This window comes from Motacilla alba, chromosome Z, assembly GCF_015832195.1.
Source record: "Motacilla alba alba isolate MOTALB_02 chromosome Z, Motacilla_alba_V1.0_pri, whole genome shotgun sequence".
Lineage (NCBI taxonomy): Eukaryota > Metazoa > Chordata > Aves > Passeriformes > Motacillidae > Motacilla > Motacilla alba.
This window is the reverse complement of record NC_052046.1, coordinates 71,211,993-71,235,349: the sequence shown is the minus strand read 5'-3', so window position 1 is coordinate 71,235,349 and position 23,357 is coordinate 71,211,993. Positions and strand designations below refer to the sequence as shown.

At 42.6% G+C, this 23,357-nt stretch overlaps 1 protein-coding gene across 2 annotated transcripts in view; it reads right to left on the bottom strand.

Moving 5' to 3' along the window:
• The window catches only part of RAD23B (RAD23 homolog B, nucleotide excision repair protein), a 35,815-nt gene extending 18,963 nt beyond the window's left edge, over positions 1–16,852 (bottom strand). Inside the window, exons 1-4 of one of the 2 annotated variants that reach the window (XM_038124271.1) lie at positions 16,657–16,852; positions 11,916–11,983; positions 4,005–4,086; positions 1,453–1,532 (exon numbers count right to left, since the gene is read on the bottom strand). In XM_038124271.1, the coding sequence (XP_037980199.1) occupies positions 1,453–1,532; positions 4,005–4,086; positions 11,916–11,983; positions 16,657–16,852 (426 nt within the window). The remainder of the gene's footprint in view (positions 1–1,452; positions 1,533–4,004; positions 4,087–11,915; positions 11,984–16,656) is intronic. The other variant, XM_038124270.1, reaches the window with a different exon arrangement.
• Positions 16,853–23,357: the final 6,505 nt, after the last annotated feature.

The window sequence follows — 23,357 nt, the reverse complement described above, 5'->3', positions numbered from 1 at the left end:
AACTTTAACAAAACTACTTTTTCAAGGTGCACCACTTTCAGACATTGACTGCTTGAAGAAGAAAACATTTACTTCCTCCTTTTGTCTGCAAGGAGAGGTAAAGCTTAAGAATGAATGGCTTCCAACATGATGGGCACAGCAAATAACATTTTAATAAGCACTCAAAGAAAAACACTGACACAGTTGGAATGCAAGGGGGGTTATTTTCTGCTGGATTTCTAAACCCTTAATGCAACAATGTCTGAGCATCAGACAAAGTTAGCAGTCTGTGCCTACATGACTGGGCATGTCTTATCCACAATAGAATCAGGAAAGGGCAATTGAGCTCCAAGACTACAAAAAGATTGTAAGACTGAAGAAATGCCCAAAGTACAGGTCCTTTATTATCAGAATATACTGAATGTAGCAGTTCTTCATGGAGATCTGCCTTTAGAATCACAGAATTGTTGAAGAGACCTCTAAAATGATTGAATATAACTCAGCACTGCCACACACACCACTAAACACTGTCCCTAAGTGCCAAAGCCACACATTTCTTGAATGTGGCAATTGCACAACTTCTCTGGAGTCTTCTGCTATCAACAAAATGAAAAGCTGGACTCTGACATCTCATCTGCACCTGTTTTCTCGTACTGATAAATGCCCCTGTGGCAAACCACAGCCTAGGAAGCTGTTCATTCAGGAAGACAGCAACAACACTTATCTTTAACAAGCCCATCTGTTTAATTATGTTTACTATTAGCAGCTAGAAATAAGGGGCATCAGAATATCTGTTTTCTTTGTCAGGAGGAGGAACTCTAGCTTCAAAATTAATTTAATATTCCAAAATACAGATGAAGCCAGTTTTATTCAGATCGCAGTGGTCTGGAATGCCTGGAAAATGAGTGGCTTGATTCCTGGAAGCAGCCTGACAAGTGGTTCAGAGAAGAAATACTTCAAACACATGTCACAGTCATTCCCTATAAATTGCACTTGCAGTCTTTCAAAACCCACAGGTTTGTTTACTGCCAGATGTATCCTGTATCTACGGATTTATGCTGTTGAGTTTGACAGAAGAAAAAGCCATGAACTATGAAAAGCAACATGGCAAGGCTGGGAGAGTTCCATACAGAGGATTTAACCACAAACTACCCAGGTTGCCTTCTTCCTTTTAATAATAAAAGGGAAAAAATAGCCGAGAGACATGAAAGAATAAACAGTAAAATCATCCATTAGCAATTTTTGTCTTTGATACAAACATTCAGCACAGAGCAGAAGTAAAAATCAGCCTAGGCAAAACAAGACTGTGAAGCAATATTTTTTATCTATTCACACAAGCTTTTTACTGTTGACCTGAATTTGCTTATGATGAAATTCCACTGGTTTTAAGGATGGGCATATACAACCATTCATCACAAGAAAAGACAGAATTAAATTAATGAAGCTTCCTACTCAAAAGAAACGATTACTCACTTTTGTCACCATAACCACCACAAAGTTCTTCTCATCTATCTTGTATTCTTTAAGAGCAGTTTCATCATTAAGGATTTTACCTGGGAAATTAAACAGGCAGAAATTAAGAAGCTGTTTAACAAATCCATAAATGATCTTGGGATTTCCTCACAAAAACATGTTTTATGCACATTTATAAATAAACATTAAACAACCCAACAAAAAGCAGTTTGGCCATGAAGCTTTGGCAGTAGAGCTACCATTTTCCTCATGTGATGTACGGAGTAGTGCATAGCTTGAGGGCTGCTGCCCTAAGTGTTGAAGATGCTTTAAAGCCGTTTAAAATAAAAGCATGAAACCTGGAAAGATTCACTGGAATCTGGAAAGATCCTTAACAAAGATACATGTAATACAGAGGAAAGGCATTAACACACAAAAAGCTTAACCAGGGAAATTCCTTTCTACTTATCTTCCATTTGTTCTTCAGATAAGAGCATTACCTGCAATAACAAGTGTGTGACCTTGCAACTTTAACAATTTGCAAGGCTAAGACATTAGAAAAAGCTAGAACCATTCCATAACTTGCCACCTGGACAGAAGGATGAAAAAGCTATCAGACAAACCCAGAAATATCTGTCATACTATGACTTTTAATGTTCCATAAGCAGAGGCGTTACTGTGACAAAACAGATTTGCATGACTTCCACAAGAACTTAGGAACACAGTAAGCCACATACTTTTTGCCTTTTCTTAGAATAAGCTGACTTAGAGGTAGCACCACAAATCAGAAAAATAAGTCCGTGTTTCAGTGAGTTTTACAGCACTGATTTCCACTACAGAATTTTCAGGGAATATTTTACAATTTAAACCTATTAATTTTCTGAAGATGTGCCACAGACTACTTCCATTTCGTAACCTCTCTAGTGGACTGCAACAAGAAGGACACATCCTTATCCTGATGACTGCAAGGAAATCAAGCAACACATACACTTTATGGCATTCAGAACACAAAAGACTGGTTCCACCAGTCTTGCAGGTCAAACATTCAAGGAAGTATTACAAGTAGTGCATTAGTAGCAATACCTGTAGCATCTGACTCAGAACCCACAGGGGTTTACTCACAATTTTTTATAGGCACTTCAGGGAAGGCTTCAATGGATGTGTTTGCAATATAAGATACATACTTTATGAAAGTATATATACAGACATCCTGTCTTCTGAGAACACACCACTCTCAGGGTTTCCAGAGCTCACCCTAATACAGACGTCAACACAATGGATCTGCCTCTCTAATCAAAGTCAGCTGGGGGCATCACTTTGCTTTACCTAACTACGAAAACTCTACAGCTCATTTTAATAAAAGTAAAAATGTTATCAATATACCCTCAGATCTCTTGTCCAAGAAAAATAAGACAATTCGTCTTTGTACAATATTATATTCCCAACCTTATTTCCTATATTTCGTACTGCTTATGAGGATTATTCAATACTGCAGATACATTCTGACTTCACAGAACACTCAAGTCATGTCACAGAATCTTATGCAATCTTTGATTTTTGCAATTGCAGTAACACAGTATTAAGAGTGCCATGCAGTTACACACATTGCACAAAGCCTTCGGCCTGGTTCACATTTCTTGGTTGTGCATGAGACTTCCACGTTCATGTTCTTGACGTGCACTCCCCCCCTCTGAAGTACCAGGGACATAAAACTTGCTATGAGATGTAGCCCAGAGGAGCTGTACAAACACAGAGACTCACAACTTCTCTGCCATTAGCATCTCTCCACTGTAACAGAGGCTTTGGCTTATCACAAGTGAAAGAGACAACACTTGTTACAAAGCACTACATGACAAAAGTGAAAAACCCACCAAAGTTTCTTTCAAACCCAGTTGTAGAGAAAAAAAAACAAAACACTAGAGGGAGTACTGGAATAGCACCAAAGTTCTGACATGAAGTGAGAACAAAAAAATGGATTTCTGTATTAGCACCAGAATGAACAAGGCAAGCAAAATAAAGCTCAAATGAAGTTAATTTCATGTGTTTAACTGACATTAGCCTGCCTTTTGCTGGAACATAATGCATGCTTCTAGTGACAGATCTTAAAAATATTGGAAGTACCTTTGTACAGCAAGGATTTGGTGGTGGGTTTCTTTTGTCAATCCAAAAGAAATAATCTAGTTTTTAATTCTCTGTGATATATACAGCAGTGCTTCAGCTATACACAGCATAAATTGAACAAGAAAAGAATTAAACCAGAACAGCAGCTTTGACCTGCCTAAATCCTGAATTCTTGTTAAAAAAAAATATTTCTTCTTCACACAGCATATCCTTAAGACATCATGTTACAAGAGAAAAGATGACAGACACACATGCATTAAAACCTAATAAAATTCTAATTCAAAATTAAGAGTTCCCTTTGACACTGAGTTAATTTTTGTGTTTGTGGGTGTTTTAATCCTGTCTGTACTTCAGTTCTTAGAATTCTTAGAAGACTTAACATTCACATCCAAGTCAAACAACAACATAAAATAAAACAGGTTCAGATAAGTTATCTTCAGAATATCCATTACCTGCATAAATTAGTTTTTGGCCAGCTACTGGAAATGCATCTTTCCCCCTTTCTGATTCAATCTTCTCTTTCAGTGCCTTCACCTAAAGCACAAAAACAGTCTTAATGAAAACAAAGTTCACAGTACAAACCTAATTAAGTATACTTTAAGTTTTAAATACTGAAGAGTAGTTCCAATCATGCCTTGATTATGTCAAGTTTATCAGTCTTCTGAATATGTCACTGTAACCATTTTGCAGAGCAACATGTCCCTTTCCCAAATAGTCTCCTGTGCTGAATCAAATCAGATAATTAATTTTATCATGAGAAGTTATTAGTATGAGTGTACAACACAGTGAAAAAGAAAATTAAGAAACCTGGGGAGCAAAAATGTTTTCATCTCTTGACCCATTTGCCCTGTTCTTTCCCTGAATGCAGAGGGTAAAGCTGCTATAAACAGAGTGGAAGGTTTTCATCATCATAACCACTTTTCAGGGAATGCCTGGGGGTTTTTCTGGTAAGATCACCATGACATCCAACCTTGAAGTCCCCATACACAAAGACTTGTGCAAAATGATCAGATGCTTATCTTACATAAATTGTTTTCAACTCCTCCCTCTCCACCACAATTTCTGGAGCTTCACGCTGCAATTCTAAGCCTATACATTTACTTGCTTGCACTGATGCATCACCCACACCTTCACAGCACCAACAGCTCAAGGGGCTCTGCTAGTTGCTGCCATATGTAAGAATGCTCTCAGTTCTCCAGGAAGACTTTGTAATGCTACCCTGAGGAGGTAAAGCAAGCTCCTGTAAAAGCATTCCTGCACTGACACACCTGCACTCACATTTTAAGACAAACTGCCTGCACACACAGTCAATTCCTCTTGCTTTTTTGCAGACACTCCCAGTATAAAGAAAACAAAGACAACCAATCTGCTATGAGCTTATTACAACACCATCTTCTAAAGGTTATGGGTTTTGATCCTGAATATTCAAAAAATCTATTTCATAAACCTCTGCAAGGATACAGAACACAACATATTGCTTCCCTCTATGGAACTAAACAAAAATAGGGAGCCAGCTATTTTTCCCCAGCAGATGAAGAAAGGATGCTTTGGTATTTTGTATCATACATGCCATCCCAGCACCTGCCAAATGCTTTGGAATTAGTCTCCAACCAGGCAGTTGCTTTCCCACAGCAAAACTAAGAGCAGCTCACTGCCACCCATAAGTCCTGAGGAGAGTCAAATTTGACAGTAGTTTGCTGAAAGCATCATCATTCTCACGCACTTACTTTACAACAATCTGTCCTATCCCTGGATTTACATTTATTTTTAAAGCATATTTTCTTACAAATTAAAAATATGAACTTGTTAATTCCTCCCCAGTTTTAAGGATGGAAGTGACTCACGTTGCTACTGAACAGTCTCCTTCACCACAGATAAGCTACCAAGGATTTTTTCCCTAAACTTTAATAATAATAATACTGTATAATACTCGACACAACTTCAGTTAAAGTCCTGCATGCACTAGGGCAAATTCCTTGAACCACGTTAAAAGCCTGTTATGTTTCCAAATGCCTACTTTTTAAAACTCTCCTTATGTATTCTTATACTTATGCACTTGTACCAATCGCTCAAAGATAATTACTCCAGACTACTTCTTTTATACCCAGATACCATGTTTGTCATAGATTTGTAAGAAATATTGCAATGTGATTAACGTGCATAATCTATTTTCAGGGAGAAAATTTTCTTTCATGTCCACTGCATCAATCAAGGTACTGGCTTCAAATGTCTACTTAGTCTCCTTTATTTTCTATCATTTTATTCCAGACAACAGCCTTTTTCCCACAAGGAACAAAACCAAGATGTGTTCTTTCAAACATAAATGTTTGAACAGCTAACAATGTAGGTTAGGACACACTGAACACACATGTTGATTTACTACACAATAACAGGATCCACAAAAAGGAGTTAAGATATTTATGTAGGAGGATCCAACAATTCATTTGCCTTTGCTGACCACCTGTGTGTGTAGCATTTCCCCTTATTATTACTGTGCTGTGATTGATGCACTGCAAGCGACCTGAGGCACTGCCATCTTCCAAAACCTCCCAAAATATTCCCCCTTCCATAAGTCTGCAACAAACTATGCTTTCATCCCTTTGGCAGGTGGCATTCATCTTCAGACACAGGCAAACTTCCATTTACACCACGGAGTCAAGGGAAATGAGAAAAAAAATTTTCTGGGAATCTGTGCCAGTGTTTCACCATCCTCACTGCACAAAATCCCTTCCTCACATCTACTTTCAACAGGCCTACTAAGAAATCTGTCCCCATCTTTCTTAAACAGAACCTTCTGTTTGGCATTGGAAGGTTCTCCAAGATCTCTCCAGAGAGACAGCCAGAGCCTTCTCTTCTCCAGCCTGAACAGCCCCAGTTCTCTCAGCCTGTCTCCATAGGACAGATGTTCCACCCTCTGAAGACCTCCACGGCCTCCTCTGGACCAGCTCCAAAAGGTCCACATCCTTCATGTGCTGAGGACCACCAAGAGCACGCAGCCCCACGTTCCACAGGATTACACCTAGGAAAACTAACTCGGTGGCCACAGGCAGTTTCAGCCTTGTGGGACATTCAGGTGGCTGTGCTTCAGCTGTACAGGCCCCTTCCAAAACCCAAAAACCCTCTCTGCACACTAACACTGACATAATTTTTATTATTGTGGTGGTCTAGGTCAGGACAGACTAAAGATATGTACTAATTACTATGCAGTAATTGGATCCACGTGAAGCAGTTTGGTATTTATTGCCTCACTGAAATAGTTATCAATGCAAATAACTCCATGAGGTCACAGAACCATGGTGGTTCTGAATATAAAAACAAACTACAGGCTTTCTCCTAGAGAACAGAGATAATCTTTGGCTAAAGCTTGCCAATATGGGGGCCACCATTAACTTCTTAATTCTTGAAAAGACTGGGAATCCTGAGGAGAAAAGGCCGTAACAGTTTTCAGTGCTGGTCTTTATTCTCTGCCTGAATTCTTGCCACGTACATCAATCAGTTTAAGAACAGATTATATCCTAAATTGGAACACAAATTACTTCAGTTCTTTGGCTGACAGCTTATAAAAATCTAAAAGAAACTTAAGCTTAACATAACCAAGCCAATTTGCAGTATTTTGCTATCTATGCCCAGGGACACTGCCATTTGCTAAGGGGAAGATCATTTACGTAGGTCTCTCATTTAAATGGACATTCACTCTACTGTGAACTTTTGCCATCCAAAGATACTCAATATCTTATGGTGACTGACAGTAATCCACCATGGGCTCCTAACCACTAATTTAAAATTCTGTAATGTCATTCAAGTTGCTCCTTTAAAACTGAAAATATACCAAATAGTCGAGTAATTTCAAGATTACATTCAAAAACAATTCAGAGCATTGCTTAACTGCTTTGTAAAAAATAGTGATTTAGATAAGGGGATCTGTCCTATCTCAGATGAATACAGTGAACTGATTGGATCCCACCTATTCAAAGGAACAAACAAAAAGACTTACACCAACTCCTAACTACTAGAGCTTGAACCTGCAAGAAAATGCAGTCAGCTGCAGACTTCATCATTCTCCTATTAGAGACAAAAGTTCAAGAAACACTCAGGCTAAAATAAAAAGTGCTTGCCTATTCTGGCTTTCATCACTGCCTAGCCTAGGAGGCCAGAAACACATCATTTGTAGAGCATGCAATGCTAATTCTTGGAATAAAAAAAAAAAAAAAGTAATAGATATGATCAGATACATCAATTTTAGCAGTAACATTCCAGTGGCACAGAATTTCCTCTTGTAGTTCTAACTGGAGTGACTGAAGGCATAGTGAGAAATAACTGTGCCATTAATTCTGCTAAGAAAGGAAAATGCATAATGGTGCAACGACCTGTATGTCAGACAGCAGTATGATCCACCTTCATATGGATTTAAACCATAGATGTTCCATTTTCAAGTAGGAATTAAAAAAAACAAAGAGAGAGAGAGAGAGAGAGAGAGAGAGAGAGAGAGAGAGAGAGAGATAGAGAGAAGCCCTCGCAATGCTTTTCAGAAAAGACAACTGCATCTTCCAGCTGCTGGTGCAGTTGAAAGGCTGAAAAAAGCAACATCCTAAACTTTGCCTCTAGCAAATTAGGTTGTCAAGAACCTATCTTCAGCACCACCATTGGTTATTAAGTGAAAATTAATTTTGGGGAAGCAGACCCAGCACATTGATCCATCAAACTGATAAACCATTCATAGATTATGATTTATTTTACTCATAAATACAGATCCATAAACCAAACCTTCAGGCTTCATAGCTTTATTCAACCTGATTAGGGTTCAAAATGTATTTCAGACCTCATCAAATCCCATTTTTCCTCTACCCTTATAAAATTTCACAGCACAATAAACAGAGCCTGTACTTTATGGCAATAACTTTAAGAATGAGCATCAATTCATCTACAAACACTTTACCCCAAAGATTCAGAAACAGCACACTTACAAGCCAAGATGACTTTCTTCTGTCTCCTATGAACTCAGACGTGAAACACTCCCTACTGCTCAGAAACTGAATGCAACATCCTCAAGAATATATTATGCCATGCAATTTGTTTAATAAAGAGCCAAAGCTGACTGACTCTAACTGAAAAACTGAGGTCTTCCAAAGAAATACCAGTCATCAACTGCATCCCAGACAGGCATCTAAAAATGGGTTTCATGAAATCACCAGTGCTGAGTTTCCCAGTTGTTCCTTGCAGTCACTTTTTGCCAGCGAAGCATGCAGGGCATGCTGGGTTCCATCCAGGCAAACAGTTCCCACTGATCACACACATCCTCCCCCCTTCCCTCTCGCACACCGAGTTTCATTTCTCCCACCTCATATAAATGCTAACACAGAAGAGGCAAGAATCATCAGTTTATTCAGAGACTCATTTCATAAATCCTAATGAGAAGGTGAACAGTGTACTTTCATCGGTTTTAACGTACAATTAACATATGCAAGACAAATTGCTGAATGTCTTGAGATGCTGGGAGAAACTGAATACAAAGCTGGAAAGGATCTCTTCTGACATCAAGCCACCAACCCATCTTCCACACCATCATCTCCACCAGAAATCTGATGCACCCACAGACAAGGTTGTTTGCTCCCTCTACCATGAGGCTGCTACAAAGTTTACTTTGATATTGGAAGTCTTTTCCTAGATTCCACCCCAAGTTAATTCACAGACTATCAATACTGATTTGTTCTTACGCTGATGCTATCATTCGAGCAGGAGTAGCCTTCCCACATCCACTGGCGCTTGCCAGTGTAAAACATTTACATAATCTCACCAAAACTTGTGAGCTAAGCCAAGCAGGTCTCTTTAGTTTCCGTTCATGTCAGAGTCGCCGTTTCCCACAGGCTCCAGGCATCTCTTTCCAAAGGTGGAAATTCATTGCCCTTGGGAACAGGAGGTCGGCACACTTGAAGCAGAACAGCATCACTACTCTCCCTGGATGCTTCAGGATCTATGATCTTCAGGGCTTTACCTTTTAATGAACCCAATTCCAATTCATCCATGCTGCTCATTTGAGAGCTGTTTATCAAAGTCTGACCCTCAGTCAGGCAGACATTAGGTACTAATGTTAAACCTTGTGTTTCTCAATGACATCATGCTTCTGTTGATTTGTAATCAAATTCATATCAAATGAATTAAAGGACTGTGAAGAGATGGATCCCAAGACCAACTCTGAAAGACCCTCTCTACCAGCCTAGCTCTGCTGAACTGCTTCTCTTGGAGAATAATGCTACAGAGAGGGTTTTTGGTTTTTTTTTAATCTACATTATAATTCTGTACCACTCTTCATCTTTTTCTGTAGTAAGCTAATGTGTTTCTCCCAGACTTTGGGAAAAGTCATGGTTAGACAAGGACAAAAGCTTTTACTCCAAAGGGCTTTGCTCTTTTCCTCCTCCCTGAGGCAGGGCATCATAGTCCAAAAACTTGTTTGGAATTTAGGCTTAATATTCCTGAGTTTTCTCCTCCCACTGCCCTTGCAAAAATATTTACCAGGTGTTATACTGCTACATAGATGCTGCTCAAAGTCAGGTGAGGACAATGCAGCTGTATCAGACAATAAACCTGCCAATGAAGCAACAAAATGACCAGTGCAACAGGTTTTACTACCCTTAATCAAACTCCACGATCAGCAACTGATTAATGACAAATATTGTGCCTACTACTGAAAACACGCAGAGGATAAGAAATTACTAAGCTCATAAGTCAATGCTTTACAGTACTTTTACTGGTAAGAATCTATTTGGCCCCAGCTACTTCTTTTTACAAATCATAAAAGCAGGTTTTTCTGGCACAAAACTCCATTTACAGTGTTCTCTTATATTGTCTTTCTAAACAGGACAGTCATATTTCGTCAGAAGGCAATAACAATGGTGGTTACGTGAACAGATCACTGCCCTACTTCAGGCCTCAAAGGCATAACAGATACAGTAATTGGGAAGAACCACAGGAGAGGAAGAGCCTTGTGAATCCATCCAGGCTTACGAGCTTAGTAAGTGCCTGGGAAAAAAAAAAAACAAAAAAAACAGTTGTACTCAAATAAGCAAGGCATCTACAATTACTCCAGCATTTAAAAACAGACAGAAAAAAGCATTCATAAGCTCCTTTATTTACATGCTGTATTTACTGCTGCTGAAGTTTGCATACAAAGAAAGAAGCAGCATTCTCTGAAGAAAAATAATCTGGAATTTTCAAGGTAAAAATCCAAATTTAGCCCTGACATTTACTTTCTCTGCAATTACCTCTACCTTAATAATTTCCTCTACAAAATTGAGCTCATCTGCCCACAAGTGAAATTTATAAGTGTAGTAGTTGTTATGCTCTGACCAGAGATTAACAGAAATAATTTCTGACCTCAAAGCTGGCCTCCACACACTTCTGCCACGCATTTCAAAACTGATGTATGCCCTGCCTGAAAGAGGAGACACTGGGGCCAGTTCTCTGGTGCAAAAAGATGACTAAAAGCAGCTTTGTACAAACACAGGAACACAAATGTCAACCAAAAGCAGAGCTTTCAGCTATTTGCAGCTTGAAGAAAAGTGGCAAGATGGACAGTCCTGCCTCTGAAGCCACAGAGGCTTGTTTTAGGAAGAAAGCTTACACTCTGAGTGGTGACTCTTGCATGGTCTTGTTGATTAGCACAAAAAATCCCCCTGTAGCTTTGGGCAGAGGATTTTTACAGTAGGCATATTCCCCACAAACTGATTTACAAGCATAAAAGTGACACCGTTGTTCGAGGATGAAGAAAACTGACAAGCCATTTCAATCAATGATAAAAAGACACTTAAAAAAACCCTCTTCCAACACTGCATGCAGACCAGCCGGTTGGAGGGGTCCTCTGACACAAAAACACAGGGAAAGATGAGGAGAGGGAGAACCAGAGCCAGTGTGGAGACACTGTGTGTGCTCACAGCCACGGCAAGCCCTTCCCTCTCCTTTTCCCGTTCCTTTGGTGCTCCCTGCAGGGCAGCACGCAGAGGACAGCCATTCTAACAGGCTCTAGGTAAGACATGCTGCACATCACCATGTCCTGTGAAATAAAGAGAGATTCGTTTCACTGAGTCCACTCCACCCACAGGAACCTTGAGCAAAGACACAAACCTTGGTGGGAGAAAACACTGCCAGCTGTACCCTCCAGTGCTGTAAGTTTACATCCCCCAACCTCACACCTACAGATAACCTTGCCTGTGTTTCAGGAAATCAAAGAAAATGTTTTCAAAAGGTTTGTCAGTAAATACAGCCATTTACACACAAGGGCAGCAAGGGGACTCCAGCCAACAGCAGGATCATCTGCTCATATTAATTTAATTTTTTTTAATTAAAATGTACTCTCCTTTTTCACCAGCTTTCAAAGGGAACACCTTCCAGCCTGTTATCCATATCAAGGACAGATACCCTTGCTTTCCAGTCATAACTGCAAAACAGACCTTAAATATATATGGAATGTATATGGAATGTAAATGTATGGAACCATCTCTAAGTGTTTACAATCTCTATATTTAACTCCTACTAGTTACCTTGGGAAGTTTAGATTTTGAGAAATACAGCACATAATACTGCCAAATTATTAAAATTACAAAGCTAACTTTTCTTTGCTGACAGCTAAACTGGGTAAGAACACTCTCAAAAACGTAGTTGAAAAATTATGGGCAGAGCCACAGCATTTGAAAAACGGGCAACATGTAAAAACATATTCTTATATGAATAAAATAGTTTTAGTTGTATTAAGTAATTTACGCTATCTTATCCTTTCCTTTATTAGTTTTTTTAAAAATGTGTCCTCCTGCCCAAAGTTCCTCGGAAGTTATATCTAAAACACTCACTAGAATTTCAGGGAAATATCCCTAAACTTGTGAAAGCCTAGCCTTCTTCAGCCAAGAATCAGAACAACCTCCTTGCTTGAAAATCTAACTCTAATCGCGGAAAAAGGACTACCCACCAAAGAAAACCAGTAGCAAAAAGCCCCTAGAGAGTTAATTAAACAAGTATAAATTGTAACAGACCAAAATTCCAAAATGCCATAGTCTGTGAAGAAAATATGAAAACAATGAAAAAAAAATTGAGCTACTTTTATTCTAGTGATCTCTGAAGTTACAATTTTGCAGAGTCATGTATCAAACCACAAGCAGCAAGTACAAGCCCTTCAAATTCACACCTCCTCTGCCTGCGCAAGCACACACACACACACACACAGTAAAATAAAATCCTAAAGAGAGGCAAGAACAACAAAACAGTCCTCCAGAAGAGCAGAAAGATACCTACTGTACAACCCAAAGAGTAATTAAAAAAGAATGCCAAGACCTGAAACAGAAAAACATCTTTAACCTGGAAGGGTACTTCTGGATTTTGAACTGAGCACTTTCCCTCTAACCAAAAAATTATAAACTCCCAGGGAAATACAAAAGCAATCCTCTTACCCACAAATGCTGTAGGAATAACCTGCACTGAAACATATGTAGGAAGGAGGTTTTTAAGGGTATGCTCACACTCATTCACAGGTTACAAGCCCAGGAGTCAGCTTTTACCATTTCACTCAGCAGCAGTCCCGGATTCTGCCAGAACTGCTACAAAGTTAATTCTTCTGTCACAGTAACGTTAGCATCCCGAAATCTCCGCACAAAGCACACACACTAAGGGCACACCAGAACACGGCAGAAGCTCAAACTTCCACAACGAAGTGTTCTGCTGACGTGCTGTTAAACAAGCTGGCTTTTCCTGGGTGTTCAAGTGCTGTGGTGGAACAGCGAAATGTGAAAGCCCATATTATGTGACACAGAGACTGCAGCCAAAAGACTGCTGACATCCTGAATATTCCTTGCACTTCTCTGCACTTTGACAATCGGGTTTTTAGGTTAACGGCGCAGGGGGAGCTGAAAACAAAACAGAACAGACTTAACTTTTGCCCGGTGTTTCACTTTCGGAGTTAAGAATGTTTGTGGAAGATTTTTTAAACCCTGCTTCATGTCTGCATAGTGATAACGACAACAGAAGTGCCACATTCAGAAGCCCACAGCGTCACCTCGGACAAGAGATGTGGCTACACAGGTCTGCACCAGCGCCAGAGCTTATTACTTGCTCCTAACACAATGTTTAACATATTTACTTTCTCACAGAGAGCCGACAAAAAGAAGCAGCAGCTTGTGCAGATGGATACATGCTTTCATTTACCCTTGTTAAATCTGAACCTCAAGCCCTGAGCGGCCCCACACCAGAATGGCCACAATGGGTAAATCCGCCCTGTGGCGGAGCTTGATGGGCCCATCACAAAACTTAAGGGAAAAACAGCCAGGTTTGCAAAAAATTTAATTTGATAACAGGCCTTCTCCAAGAGTAGGGCCTGAGGCTAAATCTTCTCATCTTCCTCAGTCAGTCAGGGTATCTGAGAGACTTCACCCAGGGCTTTGTCAAGCAAGATAGTAACTTCAAGTATAGTTTTCACTCATTCAAAATACTCAGTCGGCCAATGTTTGAAAACACAACCAAACCAAAACGAGTCACACTGTTGAAGGCAAGTTCAAAATTCAACCGTGTGACTTAACAGGGAAAAAAAAAAAGACCAGTTGCTTGTGCAAAAGGCTAATTAGTTATTGGGAAGTATGTTGCTTCAAATTATTACTGGAGGTTGGTTTAAATATTCCTATCAACGACAGCTCTCAGCTACAAGCATTAAATCTTGCCACCTTGCACAGTAACACCAAGTCTCTCCAGATTAACTGGGTACTGAGAGTACTCAGGGGAGAAATTGAAAGCAATTTCACAGAACCAGAACCCAACTTCGGAGCAACAGGTTTCCCGTGCCTATCGCAACTACACGATTTTTGGCCTTGTCACAGCACAGGGCAGAAATCCAAGTAAACAAGCCTACCTCTGAGAAGCACACACATGGTCCAAAGACTAAAAGCAATGTTTCCCAAACTCCATGAAACACATTTCCAGGTCTCAGGAAATTAATCTAAGAAACCAGCGCACTTTTAAGCTAAAATCCGTGTATTCCAAAAAATCTGACTGAGAACTTCAAAGCACACGCTTGTGAGGCGCTCCTTCAACATAGCATATTTCAAAGTATTTTATGATTTTAGGACTCAGTTTGTAACTGAAGGCTCAAAGCTGAACTCCTCTTTACTAAGTTCTATGATTTGTAGTATTTCCAACAGTAATTTCTTAGTAATTTTCTTAAAAGTGGGCCATGGAAATTTAAACACATTTTTCACTTCTACAGCTAATAATAAGATCAAATCTTTATTCTGCCCTTTTTAAAACAAAGTTCCCCACAAATTCTACCAGATTTCCTCTGTCTTACCACCCATTCCTGGCCAAAACCTGAAGCTATGCTCATGAGGAGCATTTTTATTTTGAGCTACTGTAGCAGCTACATTTATAAACAGAGGGTGCAGTCTCATTTTCCCACAATCCAACTTGCAGTCATTGCATTCTGCTGTCTCATAAACTGGTGAGGGCTTTGACTGTCAACATTCCTTCAGTCCTCTCCTTGAATTTACTTCCCAGGACCTTATTGAATGCAGAGAGCAAGAGGGAAAAAAAAAGAAAAGAAAAGAGAGTTTTCTTAGTAACAGCAAAGACTTATGTTTTAAATATTTGAAGGTTTCTGACCCCTGCTTCTCCTGGGCATTGTCCATCAGTCACAACGGTAACCCAAATGAACTCTTAGTCCAACTTTCAACTGTCACCCTTTTATTTTTCTTAAGATGGAAGAGGGTGAACCAACAGACTTTACAAAAGCAGAGACAATGCTCCACGGTTTCCAGAGCTTCACTGCCCACCTGTCACAGGAAAGGCTGCTGGAAAGGAAAGCTGCCAGCCTCCCCAGATCTTTCAAACAAGTGTGTCTGGACTTGGCTATCAAAACAACCATATCTGCTCGGGCAAGTGACAAGGCAACTTCCAACCCTGCCAACTCACTTAGGGCCCTTCCTCTCATCTCAGAATACTGCATTTCCCTGAGGATTTTCCAGCGGGCTCCTGTGTGCCAGAAGAAAACATCCACCTGGAAGCAAAACATGTCTCCTCCTCGCTCACAGCATCATCAGACACATCCGAAGGCGCCGGGGAGGGGGAGCGAGGCCGCCGTGAACCCCATCACACCCCCCGACACCGGCTGCACCGAGGTCAGCAGAGTCTCTCCTGCACTCCCTCCCCTCCTAAGCGCAGACTGATTAATCACTGCAGCTCGCCCCGGGAGGCCAAACAATGAACCCTCCCGCTCGCTCCCACCTCCACAGCCCGGGCACACAGCGATGCCCCTGGCAGCGAACACCAGCCCCTCTCCAGATCACACTCCTGCCCCGGCAGGAAAGCCCCACAACCCTCCCGGCGGTTCCCTTGCGGGAATCCATGGAAGGGCGGGAAGGACCACCACGTTTTCCTCCTGCTGGACCCCCAGCCCCACCCGGGGAGAGAGATGCTCAGGCAATATCCCCTCTCCCAGTGCTCCCATTACAAACCAGCAGCGGTCTGTGCCCCACGGACTACTAACCCACGGCACCCCGCTTCCCGAAAGGAAAAACTTTCGCTTCCTACAGCGCTCCTCTCCTCCCCAGGACTACGTGAGATATTTATTCCTTCTCCCACCTCCCGGGCTGCTTCCCCTTTCCACCTCCTGGGCTATTTCCCCCGGCTATTCCCCTTTCCACCTCAGAACTATTCCCCCTTTCCATCTCCCGAGCTATTCCCCCTCCCACCTCCGGGCGTTCTCCTCAAAAACAAGGGGGGAAAAGTCCTTCCGCCGGAGGTTTAGCCACGGCAGCCCCTTTCCTTCGGCGATGGGAAGTCACTCTCACCCACCAGCATCCCGAGGAAAAGGGGTCCCTCATCACCCCCGGCTGAGCTCACCCGCTCCCCGCGGCCCTGAACCCCCCAAAATCATCCCGGGCGGACACCGCACCACCCCCGCGGCCCCAACCCCTCACTGAATCTCCAGCCACCTCCACCGCAGGAGCCCTTCCCTCCCTTTCCCCGCGGGTGAGGGCACAGATCCCCGCATCCCTGTCCACGGCCGCGTCTCAGGGATGGGGGCGGGGAGGGGGGGGGGGGGGGGTTGCCGGGGAGGGAGCCCGGGAATGGCCGCACCGTCTCCTCGGGGTCGATGTCGATGCGGAAGGTTTGCTGCTGCAGCGTCTTCAGCGTGATCTGCATGGCGGCGGGTACGTGCCGCGCTCCGGCCGCCCTCGTCCCTTCCCCGGGAAGAGGTGGCGGGGAAGAGGCCGGGAAAGGGAGGAGGAGGAGGGAGGCGGCGTCGGGCTCGGCGGGAGGGGGGGACGCGCATGCGCCGCATGAGGCGCCCCGCACGGCGCAGGCGCGGGCGCGCCTGAGGGCGGGGAGAGCGGGAGGAGGGGCGCGGGCAGAGGGGCAGAAATACAAAAATATATATTTATATATATATTTATATATATATATATATATATATATATATATATATATATATATATATATATATATATGGAGAGAGGGAGAAGGAAGGAGTGATCGCGGGGGAAAAGGTGTGCGAGTGCGGCCTGTGAGCGGACAGCACTGTGTCAGCCAGGCCGTGGCACTGAGTGACGCGTCCAGTCGATGCTTGAACACCTCCGGGGCAGTGACTCTGCAGTCTCCCTGGGCATCCCAGTCCAATGCCCAGTCACGCTTTCTGTGAAGAATTTTTTTCCTAATATCCAGCTAAATCTCCCCTGGCCCAGCCTGAGTCCGTTCCCTCTGCTCCTGTCCCTGTTCCTGGGAGCACAGCCCGACCCCCCAGCTGTTCCCTCCTGGCAGGAGCTCTGCAGAGCCACAGGGTCCCCCCTGAGCCTCCTTTGCTCCAGGCTGAGCCCCTTCCCAGCTCCCTCAGCCTCTGCTGGGGCTCCAGCCCCTTCCCAGCCCCGTTCCCTTCCCTGGCCACGCTCCAGCCCCTCAATGTCCTTATTGAAATGAGTGGCAGGGGACCCATCACTTGTAAGTTGTTTGTTACACAAGTTTATTAATACATGCTTGCAGGTTTACAGCACCTCAGATTTGCCAGTGCTGGTTTTATAGAATATAAAAGACCATCTAGTCCTAGCTCCTCTGCCACAGGCAGGGACACCTCCACTAAACCAGGTTGCTCAAGGTTGCTTTATCCAACCTGTCCTTGAACAGCACCAGGTGTTGGGGCATCCACAACCTTCTCCAGGCAACCTGTTCCAGTGTTACAGGAGTTCTTCCCTATATCCAACCTAAATTGGGGATAAATAGGGGAAATTGCCTTTAAAAGGGGAGATTCCCTAAATCTCCCCCCTTTCAGTTTGTACCTATCCCTCCTTGTCCTATCACTACAGTTCCCAACAAAGTATCCCTCTCTGGCTTCCCTGTAGGCTCCTTGAGATACTGGAAACTTCTCCAGTGTGAGCAGCCCAAACTTTCTCAACCTGGCTTCACAGGGAAGGTGTTCCTGATGACCTTGGTGGCCTCCTCTGGACTTGCTCCAGCAATTCCATGTCCTTCTAACATCGAGGACCCCAGAGCTGGATGCAGCACTGCAGATGAGGGTCTCACAGGAGGGGAAGAGAGGCAGAATTGCCTCCTTTGACCTGCCCATGCTGCTTTGGATGCAGTCCAGGATTCATTTGGCTTTCTGGGCTGTTAGCACATGCTGCTGGCTCATGGTGAGTTTAGTAGTTTGTAGTTCAGTGTTTGAGTAGCTGATGCGTGCCTTTGATGGGTTATTAACCTCTGTTTGCCCTGGTGCTCCTTAGGTAATATAGGAGGAGAAATAAACTTTAAAGTTGAGCCAGCTGTGTTGGTAAAAAAGACCCTTTCCCCTGCACCTTGTAACCTCTTCCATCTGCAGGTGTGGGATCTCCTGGGGCATTTTCTCTATATAAAGACTGTCTTTCTGCAGAAGGGGATACTTATGTCAGGCTGACTTAATTGCAGTTAAACTCCAAATTTCCTAGTATTGTGTAATGGCCAGAGAATTTCTAGCGTGCCACATTGTCAACTTGATGTTTGTAATAAGAACCATCTTCTAACTCATTTTTTACAGTAGGCTTGGCTTCCTCACTGTTTTGTCCCAGCAGCACAGCCAGCAGACAGCATTGCCAGGCAGAGGGAAAGAGGGACACCCCTTTCCCTGCAGGAGGGAGGGAATGGGGACATGCTACACGTACGCACAGGGCTGAAGGTGCTGCTTCTGCCAGCGTCCTGCTCATGCTCTGACACACAGCTGCCAGACAGCCAGAGCCTCCTGCAGCTTTCACAACTGAAAAGAAACCGCTGACTGTTGCTAGTAGGAATCCAGCATTCTTGACAGCACAGAATAACTTGCTTGCTCTGTGTGGAGAGACATTAAAAAAAAAAAAAAAAAGAAAAAAAAAAGAAAAAGAGAGAGAGAAATTATCACTTGCTATTTTTTGCTTAGGTGGTTACAACTTCAAATATGCTGCTTGTTCACTTTCACTCTGGCCTGATACCTAAGTCTATACTTTGAAGATGAAAGGGATTTTTTTTTAACTTTTCATTCAGCAATCCAGATATGGAAGTGCTGAGCTTCACATGCAAACTAAAGTACCTCATGCTGAGGAGTTGTGTCAGTTTCACTACTCTTTTCTGCTCAGATTGTGTTAAACTACTCATTCTGACTTCTGTGTTTGGTGGTTAGTGTGTCAAGCAGTTCTGCCCAGGGCTAACAGTTCATTTGCACGGTGGGTGTTTAGCTCTGCTTGTAAAAGCCCCAGAATAACTGAGAAACAACTCCAGAGGCTGTGAACAGCTAAGGATGAAGGGTTTTTTCTGACCATTTATTTGAATTTAGAAATAGAATGAGGAAAAAAAAAAAAGAAGCTGTGATTTTTTTTTTCCTCTGAGTGGTTCAAGAACTTATGACAGCTCACTATATGGGGAATATAATAAATAAACAGATTCTTGGTATTTCCTCTAGCTCAGCCCATTCAGCTCCATAAAATCTGGCAGGGCTTGGCTCTCCAGTTCTTTCTTGCAGTTGCAGAACTGAGGGTTGGAATTTCTTCCCCAGAGCACTCTCATCATTTAGTTTCATAGTGCTTCTCCTTGACAGCCAGTACTTGGTGGTTTTTTGTTTTTTTCATTCTGTGTCTGAAGTATTTTGGGTAGTCGCCCTGTGTACAGACTGAGGCATCACAGTTAGCTTAACTTCATTTACAACAGTTTATATGCTGACTCAGTCAGCATAACAAACCTCTCCTATGCAAAGAGAAAAAAAAAAAACCACTTGGATTGATTTGGGAGAGATGTGAAATGAAGCCAAAGACTTAGAAAGATGTTTTGGTGGCAAATGCATACGATGATTACTTTTGGATTCTTGCTTCCAAGTAACTTGATTTCCCTGGTGCACTTGCTCCAGCTGTGTGCTGCCATGGCTTTGCCCCTCTCAGCTCTTTTTGGTTGTCCATGATTTCTCAGGAACTGCTCTCTACCTATACCTGTTCACACTCCTGGTTCAAGGACCCTGATTGTTACAGAACCTGTTGTAACAGTATCAGTGTGCACACTGTTGTCACCTCCTTTTATGTGCGTGTCACCTCTGCAGCCACAAAAGTAGTCCCTGTTGCATGATGCTCAGGCTTGTCTGCTTATCCTGGGACGAGTTTCTGTGGTTTTCATGGCAAACACTGAGGCAAAAACTCGAGTCAGTGCTCTTGGTAAGTCAATTCAACCTCTGCACTAACACACAAGTACACACACCCTCCTTGTTACCTGGGTCATCCCACTGTGTTAGAAATCTTGTGCAGTTCAGGCTGCCTTACCATTGCCATCATTTTTACAAGTCCTACCCAGATTCTGGGACTGGTGGCAGATAAAGGATATGAAGGTGACTCTCACCCCAAAGAACTGTTTTAGGGACACAAAGGGTGAAATGGTGCTTGCAAGAAAGCAGCAGATTCTGTTTCACACCTTTTTAGGTGGGTGCAGGCTTTCAAAAACAAGGCAGCACTGACAGAAATGGCCTGAACAAGGCCCTGAAGGTGTAAAAAGCAACTTTTTTTGTCTGTGTTGAACTGGGAAGAGGCATGCAGGGGGCAGTACTCCAGGCAGATGCTTGTCAGTCTGGATAACAGAGGTGATGCAAGGGAGAGTCAAGCTTTTGAGCTGCTGGTGGTGGTTAGGAAGAGTTGTTACACGGGTAGATGTGTAGAAGAGCTCCAGAAGGGCAGCACAGCCTGGAATGGCTTGGGATCAAATAGACCACATGCTGGTAATGGAGAGGTGAGGGAAGTTAGCACCATCATTGACAGGCAGTAACATGACCTTACCCTTAATGAAAGGCAGCATTTCACACTTATTTCACAATAAGTGACCTATCACTGAAAAATGCTTCAAAAGCAGTCTTTTCCCACTGGTTGTGGATGTGAAATAGAAATGACTTAATGCGAGGTGTCCTAGGCTGTAGTGTTTATTTGCCGTTAGGGTGAGATTTTCCATTGAGTTGACTGGTCTCTGCTGTTCCACACTTCTCCATGCAGATCTCCCACTGGCTTTCCCTGTATCACAAATTAGCTGAGAACACCGGTGGACCTTTTGTGAAGGCTGAACCAACTGCAGGCATGTCTCCGGAGCAAGTGAACCACTACTTAGATTCCAGTTTGCAGTAACTCATTAATTCACCCTTAATCTTATTCCACAGTCACTATGGAGCTTTATCTGCCTCCTGTTGGCAGCATTGTTTCTTTTGGTACAGAAATAATTTGGGGGTTTACTTTTGCTGTGAAACTGCTACTGCGCTTCCTCAATCATCCTCATTTATTGTGCAGGACTAACACTGAAGGAGGTTCACACTGTTTGTGACTGTAGTAAAGAGCAGCTGTGCAGGTTAATCAGCTAATTAGACAGTGAGATATTAGTCAGTGACCATGGAGGCAGTGGCTACATGCAGCAAGGTGGTTGTAACCACTTCAGCCACTACCAGCTGCAGGAAGAAGAGAGTCTGTATCTTGCTTTCATTTGGATTTGTCAATAATCTCTGTCTGCATGGCTCATGGTGTGAAAAAAAAGGTCAACAAAAGGGGCTGGAACCTTCAGACTTGGAGACATCTCACTTTGAAGCAGTGGTACTGCCTTGGATGAGGGAAATAAGCAGCACTCAGAAGCATGGAAATTCCCATTGGAGTTCCTGTCAGCCCTTGGACACCATGGATGTTAGCACTGGAGTCTGCAAAGAAGAACCTACAGTTCAGTTTTATTGCACACACTGATGGAAAGTTATTATGAGATCAAAATGAAGCCCAGTGTTTACTGATAAAAAGGACCAAAATTTCTTTTATGCAGGGTTCATACTTGAGAGCAATTTTTATTTTTTATTTTGAGAGCAATTGCTTTTCTGTTGTTAGTTTTTTAGCCTGATTGACACTCAAACAACTGCCAAGAATACTTGGAACTCACTATAAAATAACAGCGTGGCAAGTGCATTAGACTATCATCTTGACAGGCTTATATATTTATTATGCTAATTATGTGGGTGTAGCAATTGTGTTAGGAATATCTAGATATTTTCCATCAGTAAAATCCGTACCAAGTGTGGGGAAACCCGCAAAAGATTTCTCAGCTGACTCTAATCTGCAAATTTTCCTTAAACATATAATAAAAGTTCTCATTCAGCTGCAAAGCTTTTTACTTGAATTTATTTCCTCTATACAGAGATTTAGGAGCAGTAGCTATAGTAAGTATATGAACTTCTTAATTTGAAATCACTATTAATGTATTTTATACCATTTATTAAGGAAGTAAGGGACAAGGGGTGGGGAGGGGCATCTCAGTCTAGAGTGTGTCTGCAGGGCATGCTGCCTCCAGGAGCTATTCCTACAGCCTAGTCCAGCCTCACAAGAGCACTGGGCTTGCAGTTGGAATCTAACCTCTTTATCTGTTTCATCTGAATCTGTTTGTTTGTTTGTTTGTTTATGTGCTCCCTTGCCGTCAGGTCAGTGTCATTTTGCAACTGCAGGAAATGAAGTTTCCAAAAAAGGCTAAATGGGACTTGAAGGTGAGTACCAGGCTGCATAGTGCTTCTTGCCCCAAGCATTTCAGAGAAGAGGTCATCTTCCAGGCTTGTAACAGCCATGGCTAGTGACTCTGGAAGCTTATCCCAGCAGTGTCAGTGCCCTGAACATACTATTGACTGGCATTGGAATCAAACTCTTTAAATCTCTGCATGCAGAAACAGCCTAGGAGAGGGAGGTATTGAATTCTCTATGCTTCAAGAGAGTTTATCTGTGAATGAAAAAAAATATTTTTACCCATGTAAAGTTTCCTTATTTAATCACTGGTTTCTTTGGAGTGCCAGACAGCTAAAAGGGAAGGGAATAAAAATGATTGGGATTTGACAAATCCCTCTGAAGATAGTTATCTGATGTCTGTGTCTGTTAGCAGGAAGGGCTGCTGTGGCTCTAGGTGGAGGTTTACAGTGTTTCAGAGTGCAGACTCTTTGCCAGCTATCTAATATTTAAGCTTTGTTTGAGCTTCTGTCCTGTCTGTGTCCCTGCCTGTCCTGTAATAACAAGGACAAACGGGAGCCGGAAGCTGTACATTGTCCTCCTGTGGTTCTGCAGAGCTGCTGTGGAAAGGCCAGACATCTGAATATTCCAAAGCAAGGCCAGTAATTGCATGAGCCATTAGAATGGCAAATACTGCAGCCAGCCAGGGCAGCCCATTTCTATTGACATTTGTCACAGGGTGAGTCTTCCCAGCTTCAGGATGGGACTGAGCAGTTCCAGAGTGGATTGCTGAGTGCTCTATAAAAAGCTTCTAGGAAAATGACGTCAGGAATCATCAGCAATTAATCTGGAACA